Here is a 25661-nt window from a genome sequence, read left to right as displayed (position 1 = left end):
CAAGTCAACTGGACCTTGGTTGTAAGTTGTAATGGATATTGTTTCCTGTGTCTTCCATCAGATAACTCAAGAAACTCTTCAGCCCAAACCAATTAAGTTACTAAAGATGACTGAAAAGCTAAAAGCTATTCTTTTGTTTAGCTCCAGAGGTTTGAAATATTTTACTGCTCATTTTGTTTATCGATTATTTGTCAGTTCAGTAACAATTTTAGGGAAGCTAAATACATCATAACAGCTCGAAGTGTTATCTCTGCACAACAGATTGATATATTTTTGATTAACCTTAGTTAAACAGTTTTTCAGTGTCTTAGAAAGAAAGAAATATGTGGTTAGGTTAACTGGACACCATAGCTGTTAGAGTATGATCCAGTTAACTCCAATATAATTCTTTACTTTTATAATTTATAGATCTTCTTAATTTCACAAATATTTTACATCATTCGGTACAGTAATTGTGATAAAATGTACTTTAGATCTCTTTATATAAATCATAATTTCTTACTTTCCTGTGCCACGAATTTTGTTATTGATATTACCACAATGCAGTAAAAAGTGCAACCATCCGATGTTGCCTTTTATGGGCCTTTCTAGTCCTATTGCAACACAGCTTGCATCAGGTAGCTACTAAATCATCCTGGTCAGACACTTCTTATCTGTGACATATGAGGCCTACTGAAACATTTTCATCTGCTTTCGCTCCCTCGAATATCAGCAAAGGTTTCAAAGACACAGGAATAATGTTTCTCAGCAATGAAACATTGTTTGTGTTTATCTTTGACAGACCAGACTTTTGAGCCGCCGAAGAATAAAAATTGTTTCAGAAAGTTGCTATTACAATTTCAGCATTATTTCTAGCATCTTCTCCTGTGTCTGCTACTGATTCAGTGCTTTCTACATCTAATACTCTTGTTGGTAATCACATCCCTTCTTGTCCTCAGGACCAAGAACTCCAAGCAGGATAATTTGTGTGTTCTGAAGTCTTGCTTCCATATCCACATTGTGTCCCTAAAAAGGAGATTGGCATTGGCGAAAGAAAGGAGAATCTTTTATTGTTACAAGTTCATCTGCAGAGGCCCACCTGGAAGACTAAACTTCTGCCAGAGAATCAAAGAAAAATAATTAGACAAACGTTTTCCATGAGATCAGGATTGATTGCCAGATGAAAACAATCACTTGGTATTAGAAAAATCTGGCTGTTCTTTGGACAAAGACATTGAGGAAGATGACGATTTTTCAAAAACTAAAACTGTTGACTTCATAACTGTTAAATTGTATGGACTAAGAAAAGACAGTTTCAGTTTTGTTGGTGAGTTTGAGAAGTCTCTTCAATCTGATGTTCAAGTGGCACATACCTTCCAACAGATGTTCTATATCAGATGATAATGCATATGTTACTGCTGGTGATATTGTTACAAAACTTTCTCATCCCTTTCGATACTTACGTCACAGATTCATTTCAGTGTTCATTTTAGGTGAATATCGTATTTGCTAACGCTGTTTTCATTTAAAATTTCTAATAGTTCTATTTCATTCATCAACGGCTTACAACTGAATGTTGCTGCAATGAACTTTTACAATGTTTTAAAATTAAAAGTAAGTTTATTTAATACATTTCCTCTGATTTTATTGCCTGGACCAGTTAACCTTACTAGCTAGGCCCAGTTAGGTGAAGTGATCACTTTCAAAGTTAGTTAGTTGCCTCAGATTTCACAGAAATAGAATGTAATACGGATTCCTTGGGCACCACATTGCAAAGAAAAATTATAACTCGTATTTCCATTGAAACCTGATGTTATTGAGTTACATAGATGATGATTATGACAAATTTTTAAAAAGTGAGCCAGTTAACCTAACTCTACTCATCTAAAAGCGATAGATGTAACTGCTGCATCGAAGCATATGATTTTGATGTTTTTGATGGTGTCGTTTATCAGTATGTTTGGGTTTATCTTCATGATATATTCTTGTTACAGAACAAGGAGTTACCTGTGTTTAGTGCTGTGGATCCACCTAATAGTCCTAAATTGCAAACAAAGGCTTTCCCAACATATAACTAGCCTGTGGGACTTTGTCATTTCGACAAATGAACAAAAGGTGCTTTAGAAAGGTTTTTAATACTCTCCATTCCATCCTCTATCAGAAAAGCAATTAAATGTGTTGAAAGAAGATACAGAATAAGCTTTAACTAAAGACATTAAAACAAAATATGTAGTTACTTATGCCCTAAAAACAGGAAGAACATTTGAGTGTATTACTCCACAGGCTACTGATTTTCACACCATCAAAACCATCAAAAGAAATTACACAAGCAAAGGACCATTGTCACAAAATCACATAAAGATATTAGTATTTTACTTTTGTAGAAGCCTGATCTTGTGGAAAAAGTTAATGCTTTCCTATTGGCCCCACTAAATTATTTAGACATGATATTAAATGTGTAAATAGTTCATGCAAAACCATGTTTCCTGATTTTGAATCGAAGCTATTAACTAATATGAATGCAGTTCCTTTCAGACTGTATGGGCTTACTAAACTACATAAGTAAGATATATCCATTAATTCATTTTTATCTCCATTCACTGCTCCATCTAATAAACTAACTACAGCATTGGTCACATTAACTAAAACAAACTTAAACAGCCAACAGAAAAATACCCTGTTTTCATAGTAAATTGGTATGGAACCCATAAATTTCATAGATCTCACCGCTGATATCAGTATACAGAGGCATTGTATCAAAATTTATAGAAAAACTGCACCTACAGACACAATAGTACCTTCCTGGTCACAGCACCCAGTAACACAAATCCATGCAACTCTCCACTGAATAATGCACCAAATCATATCCGTTCCTATGTTCAAAGAGGACGCCAAAGCAGAGTTGTACACAATAAAATTTATTGCCCAGCTGATAGCTGCAGTCCTGCCCTGACTGAAAACATCTCACACAGAAAAATAAAATTGAAAATAATACCCATCCTCAGTGCTCCATTGATGACCCTTGAATGGCTTACAGGAAGAGGTGGACGTAATCGACAGGGCTTTAGTGTACAAAATCCATCACCGGTAACTCTTCCTCAATTAAGGTTGGCTACAGAGGCAGTATGCCCAACGACTTGTTGAGTCCATGCCATGTTGAGCTGCTGCATTATGCCGGCCTAAAGGAGGTCTGACACGATATTATGCAGTATACCATGACTTTTCATACCGGTGCATTTATCTGATTCGTGTTCTTGGAGGTATAGAACATGTCTCATTTTTATTGTGCTGTTACAACTACAAATTTTTTCACCGAATTTGCCTCCTATGCAAATGGAATTTATTGCATAATATGATTTTTACTGGTATATAAACTTTTATTTAACCTGTGCCTGTTGTACATGTATAAAACTTCTTTGTGTGCTATAACTCTCAGAGGTTGCCTTTTATTCACCTTTGTACGATATTTACCTTTTATATTCTTCCTGTACATTAGATGGTGACATTTTTACCATCTATACTACGTAATGTTCTTGGCATTAGTGTTTTGCGCAAACATATTCAGCTTTAAGATTACCTCGTAAAAAAGCTTTTTCTAAGGCGGACTTAAGTGTTTTGTGCTATTTTGTAGATCTGAGGATAATTGCATCGGCAAGTAAAACTAGTCTAGTTAATAAATATTAATCTTTATATATGAGCACAGTCTAGGTTATTAAGATATTTTTCAAAATAATTTTACATTTCAACAGTTTATGAAACATCACCTCCTACTTCTGTAAAAGTGTCATGCATTACTGAGAATCAAAGACGTAAAAGACAAGGCATAGTAGAAATCCATGGATATGAGAGGAGATGCTGAATTTAACTGGTGAAAGGGGAAAGTATAAAAATACACCAAGTGAAGCAGGTGAGTGGGAATACAGACATCTGAAAATGAGATTGGCAGGAGGAATGCAATGGCTAAGCTCGAGTCACTAAGTAAAGTGAAGTCCATACAGGTACATATAACTAGGGGAAATCCACATATCACTTACAGTATTATTCAAGAGAAGCAGTTATATGAATATCATATGCAAAGAAGGGAAAGCTGTAATGTGGTAGAAATATATGGACGATAGATCAAGGGATTTGCCATATTATAGAAAGGGAAGAGAAAGTAGATGAAGATGAATTGGGCACACAATACTGCGAGAAGGACTTGACAGATGGTTGAATGACATAATGACATTTTAATGACTGAATATAAGTGACATACAGAACCATTAAGACTAATCATGAAATGTTCGCTTTCAGAATGCTAAAATAAACCTGCACTCGAGATATATTACTTGTTCTGAGAAGATCAGCTTGTATGATGTTTATATGTCCAAATACTTTACCACGTTATGAGAATGAATGCAGGAGAAGCATACATCTATAATGTGGGTATTAATATGATAACAAAGGTGTAGTCTTTAGGAGCCTATAGAGATGGATGCCAATTTAGTGGATACTTTCGGTTATGAATGCTGATTATGATATCGGTATAAAAGCCAAAATTTATAGCACATTTCATTTGATCTACAGACATATTTGTATATATCTGACGTGTTGCGTCCATGCCAATGAAGAGGAAGTTTATTAGCATTAAACGTGTGACTTTATTATGTGTTCTGAAAGGAATATGTGCAATACATAATCACATTAGCATAAAATTTTTTTACATAATATACAGTTGAAATATATAAATACACTTCTCAGTGATTCACAACCAGTACAAGAAGGCCAGTCAAAATCCTGTAGTTTTACACCCAAATGCAGTCACCCAGACATATCCAGATTATTGCTACATCGTCTACAATATACAGTACTGTTGGTTTTATATGCAAGATACTGGGCAATAAGGACTAGATCATAAGCACGACATGATCCCATTGACTTGAAAGGGTCTTGATCACCTGACCCTATGGAGCTCTTTGGTTCTGCAGTAGTTGGTGTAGCTGATGTTGGACCATCTGTAGATGCATACTTGTTGGTCAAGCTGTAGATGAGCTAGACGCTACGGTTGATCCTGATTTATTTGCGCAGCCAGCACTGTATGGCCAGTCACATACTTCCAGAGTAGGGTTGAAGTGGAGACCAGCAGGGCAGTCGAACGTCACGGGTTTCCCATGGTCACATTTGCAGAACTGACTGCAGTTTGAGGCATGTGGAAGGTGCTTAGCAATAGAATTCTCATCTTCATTTTGTGGGCATGTGCCGACAGCTGGACAGTCTCCTGATGGAGGAGGCTTAGCTGTTGAGCTTGATTCTGGAGTTGATGCTGATCCACCTGTGCAACCTGCATTTTCTGGCCAGTCACATACCTCCAGAGTAGGGTTGAAGTGGAGTCCAGCAGGGCAGTCGAACGTCACGGGATTCCCATGGTCACATTTGCAGAACTGACTGCAGTTAGAGGCATGTGGAAGGTGCTTAGCAATAGAATTCTCATCCTCATTTTGTGGGCATGTGCCGACAGCTGGACAGTCTCCTGGTGGAGGAGGGTTAGCTGTTGAGCTTGATGCTGGAGTTGATGATGATCCACCTGTGCAACCTGCATTTTCTGGCCAGTCACATACCTCCAGAGTAGGGTTGAAGTGGAGTCCAGCAGGGCAGTCGAACGTCACGGGTTTCCCATGGTCACATCTGCAGAACTGACTGCAGTTAGAGGCATGTGGAAGGTGCTTAGCGATAGAATTCTCATCTTCATTTTGTGGGCATGTGCCGACAGCTGGACAGTCTCCTGGTGGAGGAGGGTTAGCTGTTGAGCTTGATGCTGGAGTTGATGATGATCCACCTGTGCAACCTGCATTTTCTGGCCAGTCACATACCTCCAGCGTAGGGTTGAAGTGAAGTCCAGCAGGGCAGTCGAACGTCACGGGTTTCCCATGGTCACATTTGCAGAACTGACTGCAGTTAGAGGCATGTGGAAGGTGCTTAGCAATAGAATTCTCATCTTCATTTTGTGGGCATGTGCCGACAGCTGGACAGTCTCCTGGTGGAGGAGGGTTAGCTGTTGAGCTTGATGCTGGAGTTGATGATGATCCACCTGTGCAACCTGCATTTTCTGGCCAGTCACATACCTCCAGAGTAGGGTTGAAGTGGAGTCCAGCAGGGCAGTCGAACGTCACGGGTTTCCCATGGTCACATTTGCAGAACTGACTGCAGTTAGAGGCATGTGGAAGGTGCTTAGCAATAGAATTCTCATCTTCATTTTGTGGGCATGTGCCGACAGCTGGACAGTCTCCTGGTGGAGGAGGGTTAGCTGTTGAGCTTGATGCTGGAGTTGATGATGATCCACCTGTGCAACCTGCATTTTCTGGCCAGTCACATACCTCCAGAGTAGGGTTGAAGTGGAGTCCAGCAGGGCAGTCGAACGTCACGGGATTCCCATGGTCACATTTGCAGAACTGACTGCAGTTTGATGCGTGTGGAAGGTGCTTAGCAATAGAATTCTCATCTTCATTTTGAGGGCATGTGCCGACAGCTGGACAGTCTCCTGATGGAGGAGGCTTAGCTGTTGAGCTGGGAGCTATGGTTGATGCTGATCCACCTGTGCAACCTGCATTATCTGGCCAGTCACAGACTTCCAGTGTAGGGTTGAAGTGCAACCCATCAGGACATTCAAACAGTACAGGAGCTGCGTGATCACATTTGTAGAAAAGCGAACAGTTTTTGCTGTCTGGTAGATGGTCTGTGTGGTCCACTGGATCTACTGGCGGACAGTCCCCTACAGGTGATGCACGGACGGCAGCAGTAGCAATTACGACTAACACGGTCGTTAATACACTTGCTGAAACAGAAGAAGTGTCAACATTAATTATCTTTTGCTTACAGACATTCTGTTTGTTAAAATTTATTATAAACTGACAGCTTACTTCACACATAAGACTAAATTTTCCATAGTTTGACTCAAATAGAATATCATACTGAAACTGTAGTGGCCTTTGGGTGCTAAACCAATAGTTTTTGCCCTCTGCTGTTATACTGGTTGTCACTTCATTTATTGTCCTAACACAGAAGTGAATTTTTTGCTAATTTTAATAAATAGATGGAAAGAAACTTAAACAAAATGGATAATACCCCATGCCCATATTACACCCTATGCCTGACGTCCTTCCTGGTTTATAAATACTTATTGGTAAATATTTCTCCATACATTCCTAGAACGAATGATACAGTTTGTGTATGGTTTCAATGAAGCGATAACAGATCATTTTCTTTAAACAGAAAATTCGATGACCATGGCTCCATAGTACACTGGAAAACTACTGGAGTTGTATGTTTTAATTCTGGAGTCTCAACAAGGTTTCTCATGAGACACTTGCCCTCTACAAAGGACAAAAGCTGGTGGAGGATGACGTGCAGTTGACGAGAGGTTTCTTTTATTTACTGGGAAACATTTATGTTATTGTAATGACTGTACGAATGGACGTTTTTTGTGTGTAGAGTCATGTACTTTTCCGTCAGGAAGAAGTTTTATTTCGTTGCCAAACTAACTCGTCAGGCTGTATTCGAAGATAGCACATTGAATTACTCTTCCTATTACAAAAATATCAACTCTAACGCTATGTTAATCCTATTATATATTTCTCTTGCAGAAAAAGAATGACCTGTCGTTTGTGTAAGTTTGGAAACGTGTTTGTTGATGCAAATGCGAATCATGCCAATTGCTGAGTTACTATTCATCGTGTTTAAATTCACGTCGTTACACACAATTCAATAATTTTTTATGAAATGTAGTAAAATCCAGTTATGTAACACTGAATGGCATGACTGAACATCTAATTCTTACCAGGCTGTTGCAACATTTACTTGCTAAAGTAGTGTATCTTACAAATCCGGAAATATTTTTCGGCTATTTTCTGAGACCACAACCTCCCGGTACCCAACGCTTTGGGGAACAGTTATACGCTTATCTGACAGTCATAGGATCTCCTAGTGGGAATATGAACAGTATAAGGGAAAGGATGGATTGCTTCTCACTGTAAAGATGAACTGTTGATTTGCAGACAGGCGTAACGAAAAAAATTGTTACGCGTTTAGCATTAAGCCAAAGTATTCTCCAAAAATGTAAATACACACATACAAACGAATTCATTTTCACAACCTAAAACGCCTCACTCACATGTGACTGCCATGTGCGGCAGCTAGAACCGTTTTTGCTGGTCCGAGTTGACGGATGTGGCGCTCTAGTGTGCTTGAGTCGTGCTAGCTTGTGTGAATGAATGTGTATGTGTGCTTGTGTGTTTTGCTTTCTAGAGAAGGCTTTCGCTGAAAGCTAAACATGTGACAACCTGACTGCAATCCAACGTCTCAAGTTCATGGTGAGAAGCAGTGTAACATTTTCTGATAGTTATAGGTAATGTAAAGTACAAATAATCTTATTTTTCCTCCTTATGTTTGTAATTGAATAATCAAGATCGTTCCAAGACAACTTTCGCATTAGACAGATCGTTTTAAAGCGATCGAAGTCCAGGGTATATTACACGCGAGGAAGGCGGGGAAAACTACTGTTTCCTCTGTGATCACTCACTGTTATACACCAATACCGGTTGAGCTTCTAGATCAGTTTGAAGAGTGTGGAGAGTGATACATCTAAAATAAATAAGTTCGGGCTCTTGTTGCAACTTAAAGTGAACTTTAAATCCGTTATGATCAGTGGTATGATATTGCTGTCATTGTCATTCTTGAAAGTTTAGCCATTTATAGCGGCATTTGTCAGTTAAAAGCTTTCAGTAAAGGGTTGTAATACTCCCATTACCTTTACTGTCCGCCAACGGCAGTAACATAACTACAACAATTACGTTACTCGATGTCTTGAGGCTCAGATTTACAAGAGATCCTTACAGCCGGCACTGTTGAATACGGTTTCATATCGGAATCGTCTGTTACGTCAGATGTTCCTAACAAGAAAGCGGGGCAAAACCAGGCCAAACGTTTCATATTTTAAGGTAAAAGACCGAGAATCTTCAAAAAATTATAACTGCAGTATTCGTACGGCTATGTAATACCATCAAATACTTTCAAAATTATGAATTTCATACAGTGCATCATGCATTTGAAACTAATGCAGGTCAGAATGTCGTAGTGGAAAAAAAACTGTGATTAAGATGCAGTTATGTACCTTCCATGATTGTAAACTGAAATATTAATCCTCTGCAAGAGTAGATATACAAAAGAGAATAAGAAAAATAAAAGAAACTAACATGGGTAGTGCAGCAAATAGGAAACCTAGTGCAGTACGCAATCCTCTACATTCTACTCATTGGTTTAAATAATACAACAACCCTAAGTATAAATTTACCCAAATAGCCGGCAAGGTAGGAAATATACTTCATGAGAACGGGATTGCCAATTTCTGTCTTTTTCCTGCGTCCTACGGCTTTGGAATAACTGGATAGTCCACAGCCGTAATTACGTTTGTCATTAAAAAGAATAACTGTAACTGCTGATTCCGTGGCTTCGATCGATTAAGAAACTAGAAAATTTTGCGATTATTCGGTCTACACCTAATGTTGACTAACCCACAATGGAGCAAGCAACGACAACATATAATTATTTGTAAGCAGAGAATACTCATTTACTGCAAAAACAATCGACACCCATATGTTTTTTATGAAAACCAAACTGGAGGCTTTCTATATCATTTTATAGCTGCAGCCATCTCATTCGACTTAAGTAGATACTGATGTACTGAGTGAACCACAAGTTTGATCAGTGATGTAGTACAAAAGCAGCCACTGAATTCTAAACATTACAGAAGAAGTCCAGTGAAGCTGTCGTAAAATGAATGCCTTGTTTTCTCGAATGCTGTACTACCTTTAAAGAAAATTCACAATCAACCTTTGTGGAAATAAAGTAACCATGTGAAAGAAACAGTACTACATGCAGCAATGTAGCAATCACGGTTAATTAGCTCATTTGTTTCAGCCTTGAAACATTTTCCCATACACATCATGTAAATAACACGCAATGTACACATGGATTAGGAAAAACAGCAGTTACATGCAATGAGATGAATGAAATCGTTGCTGATATGAGAATATTGAAGACAACGTGGTCCTGGCCAAGACGTGTCTAGCCCAGAGTTAAACACTAATTTGAACATAAATAGGATACTGGTCTTCCAGAACGACCTGCTAAATTAGGAATTTTTTTTTCATTGATAGTTATTTTGAATTTGTAAGCTTAGAAAAAGCTTTTCACGATGTTGACTGGAGTATTCTCCTTCAAATTCCGAAGGCAGCAAAACGTTATTTACAAAATGACAAAATTTACAGATACCGAACGGCAATTATAAGGGCCAAGGGCCATGGAAGTGAAGTAGTGGTTGATAAGGGAGTGAAGCAGGGAGAAAAAAATGAAAACTATGGTTTGACTGTGACAATGTAATTCTGTGAGAGACAGCAAAGGACTTGGAAGAGCAGTTGAACGGAATCGACAGTGTCTTGAAAGGAGGATTCGAGATGAATGTCGACAAAAGCAAGACACGGAAAACGGAATTAAGATTTAAGTGTTGGGAAATCTTTCGTGCATATATTTGTTTGGGTTGTAGCCATGTATGGAAGTGCAACATGGTCGATAAACGGCTATAAGTATTTTATACAAGAAGAGAATAGAAGCTCGCAAAACGTCGCACTACAGAAGAATGCTAAAGGTTAGATGGATAGGTCTCGTAACTAATTAGAAAAATGGAGAAAAGAAACCTGTGGCTCAGCCTGGCTAGAAAAAGGGACTTGATAGGACACTTTCTGGGACATCGAGGGATCTTAAATTTTTATTTAAAACGTAAAGGTGTACTGCATAACATTTATTAACAGTGATATTCTGTCCCAGAATAATGCCTTGTTTGACCCATCTGGACAAAATCATGTTTTCGTGAACGAAGGAAATAAATGATTTTCAAGATACCGGAAAAACTTCTGTCAAATACCGGAACAGTAGAATAAGAAACTAAACCGAGTGGTATCAATCATAATACATCCACTGAGAGCTCAGTAAGTTTTAAATTTGTGATTATAAGCAACGAACCCATAAATTCTATCTGACCTTGTCCTGATTGTTCATTCGCCTTTCAATTAACTGAATTTTGCTGTACTTACAATTACTAATCAAAAAATCTGCAAATCACAAGTGGTAAACTTTCCGACGAGACGAAATAACAAGAAAGATGAAAACGTTGCACCCTATTCCCTGTGACAATACACTTGGGAATCGCTAATAATCAGAAACAGAAACGTACCTGGTATAGAGAAGATCCCTAGTGTATATCTAACATATTTGTATTGGAAATCCTTTGAAAGAGAAAAGCAGGAAACAAATGGAGACGGTAGAATAAGCTATTGATGTAACTCACCTCGTAGATTCATGTCGGAAACTCGTCCGAGCTTTCGACGATTCTAAGCGAGTGTAGCTACTATGGATAACGAGTGGAGGCTAGAGCTTATATATCACAGCATGTATCGAATTATCACAGTTATCTTGATCTTATCTCACAAAGTGCAACAGGTGGTATGCCACGAACGGGAAATGACAAATTTCGGAAGGTTACAGTGCAAAGAAATATGCCCATTCTTTCACACGCTCTTGACATGGTACATCACGTCATATCGTTAGGCATGGAGATACGGGGATATCTTGGCGGGGAAATGCACTACGCACATAGGTACAGCCTTTGGACTCCAATACCCGCTCCTACTAATTACATATGACGGAATTAAACAGTAGTGTTTTTCAAATATATATTTAACTTAGGAGATAACGTTGTCCCTCAGAAAAAAACTATATGCCAGGTGTTTCTATTATTCTGTTATATTACAACGTTTTCACGTTTATCTGTAAGTGGGTTACGTTGCAGAGGAATAATGGATATGCTGCTCTCTTATAAAAAATGTAGAGCAATTGCAGAAATTTTTTATGTTCAAAGTAGTTTTATAACATATGAAGCTCAAAGACTCCATTGAATTCAGTTATTCTCCGAACTAGCTGTTCCTTCGTCAAATGTGGTAAGGTAGCTAACTGGAGTACTCTCACAAATTTTTTAGTTGGCGCGATGGTCTAGCAAGTAGAGTGCTGGACACAATTCCGAGAGATCGCGCGTTCAATCGTGTATACGAGTGGGGATTTTTTATCGTTTCAGTCCGCCAAGGTTGAGCTCATGTCCACTCACCATGCTGTCAGTTTGAGAACCTTTCCCGCGGATAAGAAGGCTATTACACAATCAAGTTTATTGGACAACGAAATCTAATCAAACATTGGACAAAGATGTTTGACGTGGCGAAAAAAGGTAGTTTTACGCTCTCATTCAATATTTCGTCAAAGTTTCAGAATGGCAGACAAAAAGTTATTATTATGCCCTGCAGTTGTGTATTAAGATTGCATTATGTTCGTATTTGGAAGAGGAGCAGAAAAAAATGAAAAGAAAGCATGCTTAGTTGAAGCCATGGGTTTCACGGCGAGATAATAAAAGCATTTAACAAAATTTCTTAACGGAAGCTGGAGGTTGAGAACATAAAGCCGTATGAAAATTAGCTACACGCTAATAAAGGAGAGTACATTTCAATACGTACTCAGTAAAGTGACTCATCTACATCCGCAAAAGACAGACTCACAGTAATATTGCGAATTCTTGCAACAGGGGAGATGTGCTCTAGTTCACACTACAGCCCTCAAATACCGCAGTGAAAATTGACAAAAATAGTAACACAAATGTTTGAAGCTATTTATAAAGCACTGAAGGAAGAATAACTGAATGCAAATAAGTATTTAGTAAATACTGCAACCATTAGGAAACATTTTTATTTCAACAAAAATTGTAGATTTTCTTCTTTACACCCTGAGGGATACAACCTGGCCACGCTTCACTATTAATGACCTCCTCAATTTTCTTATAGTTCTTGCGTATGGTTATTCTATTTTTGCTTTCAGCATACAGTACTTCGTCTGCCTCGCACATTTCTATCAATTTCCCAGAGGTTGTAATGTTCTTTTAACACACGACCGGTTTCGGAATCTTATACGCCCATCTTCAGGTGCCGCAACTTGGTGCTGTGACCCCGAGCGCCGTGGTCGACGTGTACAAGAAGCGGTGTGCTACCAACGAGCTCCACAGACTTTACCTTTAACACAAATGTTTTACCAAGGTAGCTCAACAGTGACAATTTTCGGAACTTTGCCACAAAAAGCAAAGGCAAAATACATAATCCGTGTACAAACAGACAAGGGCATACGCATTTCATTTTCCGAAAAAATGTAGCACATGGAACAGTACACTACGCTGTAGTCTTAAGCTGACGGCTCTATGTAATGCGGTGGCAAAAAACAAGCAAGTATCGTCACTATCGGCGCTTCTGCCTTCAAAGAAGGTCAAGTTTACGAATTTCACAAAAGAACTTCTTAAAACACTGCCGTCTTCTTGGGTGTGTAGGGACAGTTACAGAGTGCACGAAATACTTTGGGGATTTTCTTCTTTCACCCTACTATGTTAAGCATGAAATGGAATTTGATTCCATAGATGAATGTTACTTTTAACGGTCACTTGACGGAATGAAAGCCACTTTTATACCTCCTTCAGTTGTTCAGCATGACATACGGAAACAGCCTTTTTTGTTGTAAATGCCTTAACGACAATTTAACAAAATCATCTCGTCATTACCAGTACTGATACCTTTACAGTTATGTTATCTTCAGTTGTATACCAACTATCTACACGTTGAACACACCCAAACATACGTACACAAACAGTTACTCGTCATAATTTATGCTTCGCTAGATTTTAGGAATTTTCAAGACATTTCTATATTTGACCGGGTTTTTGACAAGTAAATTTTCACAGCTGTTTTTGATAGAACGAACTGTATGTAACGTTAAAATTGAAGCCTTCAAGGCACAGCAGCATCATTCTAATTGATGCGCAAAATAAGTGGTCCTTGATAGTGCCCTTTAACATAAAAAAACATAAAATATCTCGTAGCAGTTGCAACATGGGATCTAATTCGAAGCCCATCTACAATCAGCCAACATGTAACTATCAACAAAGGTCAACTATAAGCATCAGCATCGATGTCTAAGATGCGAGGAAACTGCATTACCGGTAAGAATCAAAGATCCACTATAAGGGATTCATGTGATAATGCTGCTACTTGCTCGTAAAAGACTTTTCGTTGACAATGACTTAACTGATGTATCTCAATGTAAACATCATTTGTGCTATCAACGACATCCTCAGTTTAAAAAAATAATTATCTAATAATCTGATTCATCTTGCCGCAGCCTCACACATTTTCTAGTGGGCCACGGCAGAGAATTTATTTTTATTGAAAATTGTCATACTCTAAAGTAACTATCACATATTTAAAAACGAGGAAATATCTCAGAACATGACGTATGTTTAGACCTGTTACTTGTTTTAATAATTTTTAGTTTTAGTGAAGATCTTTTCAGAAGAATACTAATACGAGTAACCCATATTTTCCCGAAGAAGAATGAGAAATGAACGTTGAAATGGTTGCAACCATTGGATATCCACTTGTATTCATTCGGTGTGTTCTAGGCAACGCAGTATGATACTTCAGATACATACTACACAATTGTTGCATAAAGTTTCCACTGATGGACAAAATGGTGATTCTTTTGTTAACTGCGTTCCGAAATTTATCTGTGTCTATATGTCTGATGTCTACGACTACATTACATCTCCGTGATTACTCCGCAATTCACAATACAATGCCAGGGAGACGGTTCATCGAACCACCTTCAAACTTTTTCTCTATCGTTCCACTCTCGAACGGCGAGCGAAAAACGCGAACTTAAAAAGTTTTTGTGCGAGCTCTGATATTTCTTATTTTATCACAAATATTATTACTCCCTATGTAAGTGGGCACCAACAGAATATTTTCGTAATCAGAGGAGAAAGTTAGTGGCTGAAATTTCCCCAGAAAACGCAACCATAATGATTAAGGCCTTTGGTTTAATGATTGCCAGTCCAATTCAAGTATCATGTCCGTGGTACTTTCTCCCCTATTTCACGATATTATAGAACAAGCTTCTCTTCTTCAAACTTTTTTCAATGTCCTTCGTCAGTCCAATCTGAGCTGGATCCCACACCGCACAGCAATATTCCATGAGAAGGCGGACAAGCGTGGTGCAAGCCGTCTCTTTAGTAGACTTGATGCACTTTCTAAGTGATCTGACAATAAATCGCAGTCTTTGATTTGCTATACCCACAACATTAGCTGTGTGATCGTTCCAATTTAAGTTACTCGTAACTGTAAACCATAAGTCTTTAGCTGAATTTACAGATTTAAGACGTTTAAATATGTGTCATTTCTCGTGTAAACGAAATTTAGAGGATTTCTTTCAGTACTCGACTGGATGATTTCACATTTTTCATTATTTTAAGTTAACTGACACTTTTCGTACTTCAAATGTATCTTGTCTAAATTATTTTGTAATTAGTCTTGATCATCTGAAGACTTTAAAAGACCGTAAGTGACTGCCTCGTCTGCAAGCAATATAAGAGGGCCAACAGCAGCAGCGCCTATAACACTTCCAAGTGGAACCGGAGTGCCTTTGCTAGCAGCACGATATCGCCTATGGCTTCTCTCCAGGGCTCGTGACCATACCAGTTGGACCCTACGTATCTGCAAAACTGTGGCCTGGTCAGATCAATCCTGATTTTGGTTGGTAAAAGCTTATGGCACCGTTCGAGTGTGATTTAAACCCCACGAATCCATGGACCTAAGTTGCGGAAAAGCCACTGTACAAGCTGGTGATGCCTCCATAATGGAGTGGGATTGTGTTTACAAGGAATGGACTCGAGCATTGACTGGAGATGGTTATCTTCGACCACTTCGTGAGATTTTTCAGCCATTTACGGACTTCATGTTCACAAACAACGGTGGAATATTCGTGGACGGCAACGCGCCCTGTCACCGGGCCACAACTGTTCGTGAATGGTTTGACGAACATCCTGAACAGTTCGAGCGAATGATTTGGCCACTCAGATCGCCGGAAATTTATGAGACATAATCGAGAGCTCAATTCGTGCACAAAACTTACACCGGCGACACTTTCGCAGTTATCGACGGCTGTAGTGGCAGCGTGGCTCAGAATTTCTGTGGGAGACTTCCAACGACTTGTTGAGTCCATGCCACGTCGAACTGCTGCACTACGCCGGACAAAAGGAGATCCGACACGATAACAGGGGATGCCCCATGACTTAAGTCATCTCATTGTATATGTAAACTGCATATATCGCAATGCCGTGGAAATTATAACAATGGCAGTGCTAGGAAACAAAAAAAGAACATTCAGCTTTTCTTTTTGCGGCGTCAGTGTTTAGTGACAGTAAAAATTCCATTTACGTATTCCATAAAGGATATATAGGTTGACCACGAAATTACTGAAATACTTTTCTTGAAATTCCACACTTTCTGATTCGAACTTCTCCGTCGTGACTATATAGCTCACTAATCTTCGCATATTTCTTGCCAAAATAATCAGAAAATTACATTAATAACATAATCTATTCGTTACTAGTTCATTACAAAGTTAACAAAGAATTCTAAGGCTCACTGGTTCAGAGACGTAACACAGACTGCTGTCATGTAGTAACATCTCATAACCAAACATCTATGAAACATGATTCTTCAAATAAATTATATTGATCGATTCTGTGACACTAATTTTGTAATCTGAAAAACAGATATTGCAATATGCATCTTGTAGTAATTACTTTTATCGGTTTTCGTTTTAAACTGAGATTAAAAGTGTAGGATGACTAGTTTTCAGAAAGTACACATTTTCGTACAAAAATCATGTAGGACAGCCTCATGATTATCCAGTAGAATAAAACAAGAGAATAAGTGAAAAAAAATACAATAAAAATCAGAGACATAGCAAAATAAAGCTGAGAATCACGTGAATATCGACAAAAATGGTTAGGGCGATACATTAACGATGAGACCGGCTTCGATTGAGTCAATTTGGAGGAGAGAAAATCACCCCAGTGGTGTCACAGTAGACATCCGCAACATCTTCTCATGAGGTACTGACCGTCTGATCATGCAGCGGGATAAACGTGTTGACAGTTATGTCGATTACTTTTGAAATAATAAACAGTTAACTTACTTTCTGCCGCCTGTCTTATTTTCATTTGACTCCCCCTGGAAGATTGATTGTTCTCGTTTGCAGCTGAGAGTCTCTTTCAGTTCTTCTATAGTCTACAACTTACACGGCTGAAAGATCAACGAAGTGTAGCTAATATTGTACCACATGATCGCTACTGTTCCTCACGACCAGTGTGCCATGTCGTCTGTAACATGACGATATCTACTAACAAAATATTCTACGAAGTACACTTACTTTCTAACTCTTGCCCTGATTCTTCTAAATTAGTATCCCACGCGTTAGCTTTGATTACACTGAACTGGTATGACCTAAGAGCGGGTAACCTCCAAACTGCCATTGTTTTTGTAAAATATTTGGTCTAGGAAATACTATTTTTGTCAGTTCAGATATTCCATGTTCCTAACTGGTAAATTTACTTATAGTTGATGTTCCCGCAACGGTGCGAATTGCTCAAGGCTGCCACGACGCTTTTAAAAAGGGATCTTTCTTTCATGTATTCAGGTGTGCTGTAATGAGAACGCTGCTTGCTATTACAAAATCGCAGTTGTACTTTATCTTCCCTTCATTTGGTATGACTGGCAAGGTTTCTTAGCCTATGTGCAGCACAAAGGAAAACTGTCTGTACGGGCCAGGAGAAAGCACTGACAGTGAAATTTCGCAATGGTGCTCGTAGTTGTGCAACATGATAATCAACGGTCCTGTCCCACAAAGCGCCTGATAGCAGTGTATGAACAAATTTTTTCCCATTTTCTTGCTGTGAATAATAAAAGACCTTCAAACTGTAAAGAGATATTGCAAGTAAATGAAGCAAAGCTGCATCAACTCCTGGAGTTAGTTTTGCGATAAAAGTTCTCTTTTTCTTTTAATATATTTAAAATGACATGTTTCGAATTTACGCGTTTTCTTCTCTACTGTGCATAATACCTCTCCTTTGATACCAAGGAACTTAATTGGTGCACAAAACTCATTTCTAACTTTTCTTACATTTTCATATCACAATTCCATAAAGAAGTGCCTATGTATTTCGATTTTCGTGGTAGTTACTGTGATACTTAATTTATTTGTAGTCTGCGGCAAAAATTTTAAGGGTTTGCAGTGAAAAATGTGGTCACTGGCTGCTTTACGTTTGGTTCATTGTTGGTGATACGATGCTGTGTATAAAATGTAGCTGACATATTGCAACTATTTTTAAGTTGGAAGGGAATCCACATCTTACTACTGTGTGGAGGAAACAGAAGTTTAAGTATTTTATATGAGCGTGCTGCCTGGCGGCGCCACTTGCATACAGCCTGCTGCTTAGGCGTGAAAAGTTCGTGCTTATATACGCACGTTCCTAAAATTAGTGATCGCGATATATTTTTGTACTTACAGCTGGATCAAAATAATGACAAAGGATAAAAAATTCCCCACCAACAATTACACAATCGAAACGCTGAAAAACATCTCACATTCTGGACAAATCTTGATGAAAGTTCCTTTGCGACAATTATTAAAAAAAATGGTTCAAATGGCTCTGAGCACTATGGGACTTAACTTCTGAGGTCATCAGTCCCCTAGAACTTAGAACTACTTAAACCTAACTAACCTAAAGACATCATACACATCCATGCCCGAGGCAGGATTGGAACTTGCAACTGTAGCGGTCGTGCGGTTCCAGCCTGTAGCGCCTAGAACCGCTCAGCCACCCCAGCCGGCAACAATTATCAACTGTCATTTATTAAAAGAATATGATTCATATTGCCGATTATGTGAGACTGAGCATATCGATCTGAGCCTAATTCAAAACATCTGTAGAACTTAAATTTTAATCCAGCTTACAATATTCATTTAAATTAATACTTATTGTAATCAGAAATAAATTCGCTGGCTGCGAATATCTAGGCATCAGCTGTGATAGGGATAGATATTCTAACTATTAGTGATATGTTACACTCGTGTTCAGAAAAAAAAACCAGAACAGCTTGAACCGCTGCAGGTAGGACGTTCATATTCACAGGACGTCTACGTTAATAGGTTCTGTCGAAATGATTAGCATTTAAACAATGTCGGCCCGCGGGTTCAAGGTCAACATCGTTGTCGCTGCCCAACACCACCTACCCATAAAATGTGCCAGCGGCTGTCGTTGTCACCATAAACCGAGGGTAATCGACCAATGTGACTTGATCAGAAGGGCAGGATGCCTCGCAACGTGTGCGCGAACCGTACCCTCAAATCAGTGAGTCTAAAAGAGGCGCATTATTGGCATGAGAGAATGTGATGTAGTCACCCGGGAAAGTGCTGCTCGTGTGGGACGAACTGTTTCGGCAGAGCAACGGGTGTGAGCAGAATGGTTAACGGAAGACCGTAGGACACGACGAAATGGGTCGGGTCGCACCACGCAGGTCACCCCTGAGAAGATCAACACCTCATCTGAAAGGCACTGCAAGACAGATCTGCGTCCTGCTCAGTTCTGGCACAACAGTGTATCAGTGTAACACATCGTACACTATCAGGGATGCCAGTCCTTCGCAGTTTATTACGGCATGGGTTACGTGCGCTGCACCCACTTCTCCGCCTACCTTTGACGAATGTACAGGAACATGCCAGACGGCGATGGTGTATGGAATTACGTTACTGGGCACAGGAATGGCATCAGATAGTCTTCTCTGACGAATCCAGGTTCTGTTTGTTTGCAAATAACGCCCGCATTTTGGTTCGCCACAGATAGGGTTATGCGGTCTCACAATGACTGCGTTTGCACAAGCACACAGCGCCATCTCGAAGCAATATCGTGTGGGGTGCTATTGGGTACTACCACAAATTACACTGTGCGTGTCCAGCGCACTGTGACCAGTCTGACGTACGTGAATGACCTCCTGTGACCCTTTCTGCATACCACCACAGACGCCATTTTTCAGGAAGACAATGCATGAGCACATATTGCGTTCTTGGTGTCACAGGATTCAGCCTTTTCCCCAGGTCCGCCAGATCACCAGACTTGTCGCCAATCGAAAATGTGTGGGATGCGGAGAAACGACGGGTGCAGCGCTGTGAAACAGTGCCAACCACCACAGATGAACTTTGAAACCAGGTGAATGCAGCATGGATGGCTATACCACAGGAAACGATTCGCACCTCATCGGCGTCGATGCCATCAAGCACGGAACAAGTTAACAGGGCGCATGGCAGACTGTGCCTAAGAGGCAACGGGACACAAGCTGAACCGACGTGACTCAAATACTAATCGCTTCTTCAGAACACACTAAAATACATGTCCTGTGAATATGAACGTCCTGTCACTAGTCGTTCAAGGTGTAATGTTTCTTCCGAATACGAGAGTAAAAATTTGTACCAGAACAGGAATCGAACCCAGATTTCCCAGTTAACACGAACAGTCACCTTAACCACCTTGGTTCTCCGTGTACAAAAAAAAATTTGTTTAGAATTAATTTCGAGCGGCTGCCAATAGAGATTTATGAATGTTCATCCAGACATAAAAGTAATTAATATACAAGTGTTAATTTCACTTCGAAAACATGAATGAATATTCCAACACCGACACAATCACTGAAACTCCTGCAGTGTGTCCCATAACAGTTGTTTCTGTCGGAAGTAAAGATTTGTCGGCTCAATTTCCACGAAATGAAAAATTAAGAAGTGAAATAAAATTGCTCGAACGAAAAAAAAACGATATTTATGAAACACAGTAGTGGTCATCTGAAACTAAAAGCAGTTGAAGCTCACAGCTTGCTTATGTGAACAGTAATTAATTTTAGTTTTAACTTATGATTTATCATATCTTGTTTTATTACCGTTTCCTTTAGTAAAAGTTCTAAGTTACTCAAATAGATTACTTCCGTTTCCTAAGTATTTCCATTTCGAGCCATAGTAGTAAGCAGCTATTGTTTCGGGTTCACTTTGTTTCAATATGGCGTCGAGCGAAGAGTTCAACTTCATACAACTGAAAGGATCCGCACTCTGCTTGTCTTTCTGTATGCCATCTGCTATGTGATGTGGGTATAGTAGCACCTGATCTGAACACAGGTTCAAGGTAATATTAAACAGAAAGCGCTTGTACCACTTGAAGTAGCAATAGTGAACCTATAAGTCTCTTAACCCGTGGGATACAACCGTAAAGAACACAACATAACATTGCGTTGTTTGCAGACGACAAGCCGAATATCGTATCTTAAATATGCTATCAACAGCACTAAGTAATTGGTTAACCTGTAAGAGGAAAAAATAATAGTACAGTGGTCTTCTTTTCAAAATAGTATTGTAGGTCTAATTTTTGATAAATACCAGGCGTTTTATATTTCATAGCCCAACTGTGTAGTGTTTGTCACAGTATATTATTTTACATAGAAGTCGCTTGAAGCTGAAATCATACTAACCTGAAGAAAAAGTTACTACGTTAAAAAAGTGTTTAGGCAGAATACTATACACAGATTATGGTATATAAAGAGCTGAAACATGTGTGGGTTAGATTATAATAAATGAATTATATCTTGCATCAGATGGAAAGTCTCGCCAACGTTTTACGCAATTATTAAAGAAACGTGCATAAAGAAAAGAACAAATGAGATAAAAACAAGAAAATGGATATAAGATCGCCATATCGTCGTTCTTCTGCAACCGCATTGAGACTTTTATTCAGAGCGGCAGTGGAAATAGGCAGCAGTAAGTTTGTCATAGCGAAATGAACCATTTAAGGCTATTATTGTGACCATTTTTAGATAATCTTTATACAGTATATGAAAGGAAATGACTTGACTGATTGACAGACTCTACATCGTGCATCCCAAACCACTATGAGGAGAAACTTTAAATTTGGAGATTGTGTTGACCTTACACTGTAGACATCTTTTAAGAAGGTGGACATCGTTTAAGAAAGGATTTTACGAAATTCCACACCTGAAGGGGTGAAGTGGGAGATGAAAGGGTTTTTGAAAATATGTCCTTAGTATGGAAATTTTGAAGCTGGAACTAACTTCTCAGTGAGAAATAAAAAGAATTCATAGTTCCATGTTACTGGATACTCAACCCCTAAGGGGGATGAAATATGGTGAGACTGATTCACTGGTTCATCATTGCTCACCCCAAACAGCTAAGGATGGGACCTTGGAGTGGGTATTGACCCTAAACTGTAGACATCATTTGGTAAGAGACTGCTCGAAGACCCAGCCCTAAGTGCGTGAAGTAGGGGATGAGAAGACTTTTTTAAGATATGTGTCTGTTAAGGCAGTTTTCTTTTTCTTTTTTTTAAGTCATCAGCCTTCTGACTACTTTGATGCGGTCCGCCACGAATTCCTCTCCTGTGCCAATCTCTTACTCTCGGAGTAGCTCTTACAAACATATGTCCTCAGTTATTTATTAGATATATTCCAGTTTCAGTCTTCCTCAACAGCTTTTGCCCTCTACAGCTCCCTCTAGTGCAATGTAAGTCGTTCCCTGATGTCTTCTCTTTGTCAGTTGTCCACATATTCCATTAATCTCCAATTCTTTGCAGAACCTCCTCACTATATACCTTATCAGTCCACATAATTTTCTGTAGCTTCGATTCACTTCTGTCCTGGTCTGCCCAAGGTCTATGTCTCACTACTGTACAATGCTGTGCTCCAAACGCACATTCTAAAAAATTTCTTTCTCGAGTTGTGGCCTATGTTTGATACTAGTAGACTTCTCTTGGCCAGGAATGCCCTGTTTGCCAATGCTGGTCTCCCCTCCATGCGTCCATCACTGTTTATTTTTCTGTCTACCTAGAAGAATTCCTTAGCTTCATCTGCTCCGTGACAATCAATCTTGATGTTACGTTTCTCGCTGTTCTCATTACTGCTACTTCTCCTTACTTTCGTCTTTCTTCGATTTACTTTCAATCAGTATTCTGTACTGATTTGACTGTTCGTTCCATTCAGCAGATGATGTAATTCTTCTTCACTTTCACTCAGAATAGCAATCTCATCACCGAATCGTATCATTGATATCCTTTCAACTTGAATTTTAATTTCACTCCTGAACCTTTCCTTTATTTCAATCATTGCTTCATAGATGTACAGACTGAATATTAGAAGCGTAAGACTACATTCCTGTCTTACAACCTTTTTAATCCAAGCACTTCGTTCTTTGTCGTTCACTCTCATTATTCTCTCTTGGCTCTGGTACATACTGTATACTACCCGTCACTCCCTGTAGCTTACCACTATTTTTCTCAGAATTTCGAACATCTTGCACCATTTTACATTGTTGATCTCTTTTTCAAGGTAGACTTATACTATGAATGTGTCTTCATTTCTCTTTATTCTTGCTTCCATTATGAACCGGAGCGTCATAATTACGTCTCTGGTGCCTTTACCTTTCCTAAAGCCAAACTCATCGCCATCTAACACATTCTCAGTTTTCTTTTCCATTCTGCTGTGTACTACTTTTGTGAGCAACTTGGAATCATGAGCTGTTAAGTTGATTGTGCGATAATTCTCGCACTTGTATGCTCATGCAGACTTCGGAATTGTGTGATCGATGTTCCTCCGAAAGTCAGATGGTATATCGCGACTCATACATTCTATATCGCAACGTGAATAGTCGTTTTGATGCCTCTTTCTTCAATGTTTTTGCAATTCTAATGGAATGATATGCTTCCCTTCATCTTTATTCGATCTTAAATCCTCCACAGCTCTCTTAAATTCTGATTCTAATACTGGATCCCCTATCACTTCTAGATCGACTCCTGTTTCTTTTTCTATCACATCAAATCTCTCCCTTATAGAGGCCTTCAAGGTACTGTTTCCACCTATCCGCTCTCTCCTCTGCGTTTAACAATGGAATTTTCGTTGCACTCTTAATGTAAGCACCCTTGTTTTTAATTTCACCGAAGGTTGATTTGACTTTTCTATATGTTGACTCAGTGCTTCCAACAGTCAATTCTTCTTCGATTTCTTCACATTTTTCATGCGGCCAGTTCGTCTTAGTTTCCCTGCACTTCTTGTTTCTTCCTCAACTACCTGTATTCCCGTATTCCGTTGACCATTTTACCTTCTTCGCACCTACGTTTTTCATTTTACCTTCTGTGATTACCCTGTTTGGACGTGACCATATTCGCCTGTAACCTTTTCTTCTTCTCTTCTCCTGCATCTGCATTCTAGTCCCCCATGTCTATTATAGTTCCATCACCCATTACATACTGTATTATCCGTTCAATATCCTCATAGACTTTCTCTATCTCTTCATCTTCAGCCTGCGATGTCGACATGTGTACCCGAACTATCGTTATCGGTGTTGGTTTTCTGTCTATTCTAATGAGAAGAATCGAATCAGTGAATTGTTCACGGTAACACAATCTCTGCCCTACCTTCCTATTCATAACGAATCCTACTACCGTTATACCATCTTCTCCTGCTTTTGGTATTACCTTATACTCATCTGACCAGAAATCCATGTCTTCTTTCCATTTCGCTTCACTGACACCTACTACATCTATACTGAGCCTTTGCATTTCTCTTTTCAGATTTCTAGCTTCCCTACCAAACATCTGACATTCCATGTCCAGACTTGTAGAACGTTATGCTTTCGTAAGTTATTCAATCTTTTTCTCATGGTCACCTACACGTTGGCAGTCCTCTCCCAGAGATCCGAATAGGAGGCTATTCCGGAATCTTTTGCCAATGGAGAGATCATTATGACACTTTTTCAAGTACAGGCCGCTTGTCCTGTGGATACACGTTTTATGCCTTTAATGCTGTGGCTTTCATTGCCTTCTCCATCCTCGTGCCGTTGATAACCGCAGATTCTTCCTCCTTTCAGAGCAGTTTCCCACCCCAACGACGAGAGAGTGCCCTGAACCTCTGTCCACTCCTCCGCCTTCTTTGAAGGTCTTTGGCAGAATGAGGGTGAATTCTTACGTCGGAAGTCTTCGGCCGCGGATGTTGAATATTAATCAGTATTCGGACACGGGGCACAGGGCATTTTGATTACTAATTAAAGATGTTGCCCCTAGACCACAGGTGACCGCTGCGAGTGTGAAATATTGGGTGAAAATATTTTTTGAAATTAAAGATTATTAAACAACTTCCAAGGTATTTTTATGCTCCACTTATGAGAACTGGTATTTAACCTCTCGGTAAGAAATAAGAAAAGTATCTGTTATAGTGTTTCTGGAAATTCAACTCTGAAGGGATTGAAAGGGGGATAAATTTTTAAAGAAAATGTTTCGTCTTGTTAGAATATTTTTAAAACTAAATGTATATGTATACATATTCGTATTGCACTCTTTCGTTTGCAATGATGAAGTGCGTTAGGAGGATGAATGATTCTGTGGGAATATCACCACAAGAACACAAAACACAAGCTTAACAACAACCACCTACTCCGACTACCAGAATCGCTCTGTGGTCAGAAGTACATTCGGAAAATACCATGCTTCTATGGTCTTAATTAGTATGAATAGTTTAGAGAGTGTTGCAGTTTGTGAACAACATAAAAATTCCTTTCAAGAAAAATTTTAAAAATCTGTTAAGGCCATATAACATTACGTGAGCGGAACAGTGGGCGCTAAGCTT

The 25661-nt window shown here is 39.2% G+C and overlaps 1 protein-coding gene across 1 annotated transcript; it reads right to left on the bottom strand.

Moving 5' to 3' along the window:
* Nucleotides 1-4441: 4441 nt before the first annotated feature.
* LOC126474466 (chitin-binding domain protein cbd-1-like) lies at nt 4442-7314 on the bottom strand. Its single transcript, XM_050101938.1, has 6 exons — nt 7270-7314; nt 7081-7160; nt 6833-7008; nt 5069-6790; nt 4784-4973; nt 4442-4631 (listed from the first exon to the last, which is right to left on the bottom strand). Exons 1-6 carry the CDS (start codon nt 7312-7314, stop codon nt 4442-4444), a joined length of 2403 nt encoding a protein of 800 aa, XP_049957895.1.
* Between the last annotated feature and the right edge of the window lie 18347 nt (nt 7315-25661).

The sequence above is a fragment of the Schistocerca serialis genome, chromosome 4, assembly GCF_023864345.2.
Source record: "Schistocerca serialis cubense isolate TAMUIC-IGC-003099 chromosome 4, iqSchSeri2.2, whole genome shotgun sequence".
NCBI lineage: Eukaryota > Metazoa > Arthropoda > Insecta > Orthoptera > Acrididae > Schistocerca > Schistocerca serialis.
The sequence above is the reverse complement of the archived record's forward strand: the minus strand, read 5'-3'. Positions and strand labels throughout refer to the sequence as shown.

What these genes read in the sequence shown, in the direction of transcription:
- LOC126474466 (XM_050101938.1), bottom strand. Translation starts at nt 7,314, where the DNA reads ATGAGAAACCTTGTTGAGACTCCAGAATTAAAACATACAACTCCA. An exon ending in GGGTGTAATATGGGCATGGG is followed by an intron (nt 7,009 to 7,080) that starts GTATTATCCATT and finishes CTTCTGTGTTAG; the next exon opens with GACAATAAATGAAGTGACAA. An exon ending in AATAATCTGGATATGTCTGG is followed by an intron (nt 4,632 to 4,783) that starts GTGACTGCATTT and finishes TATTCCTTTCAG; the next exon opens with AACACATAATAAAGTCACAC.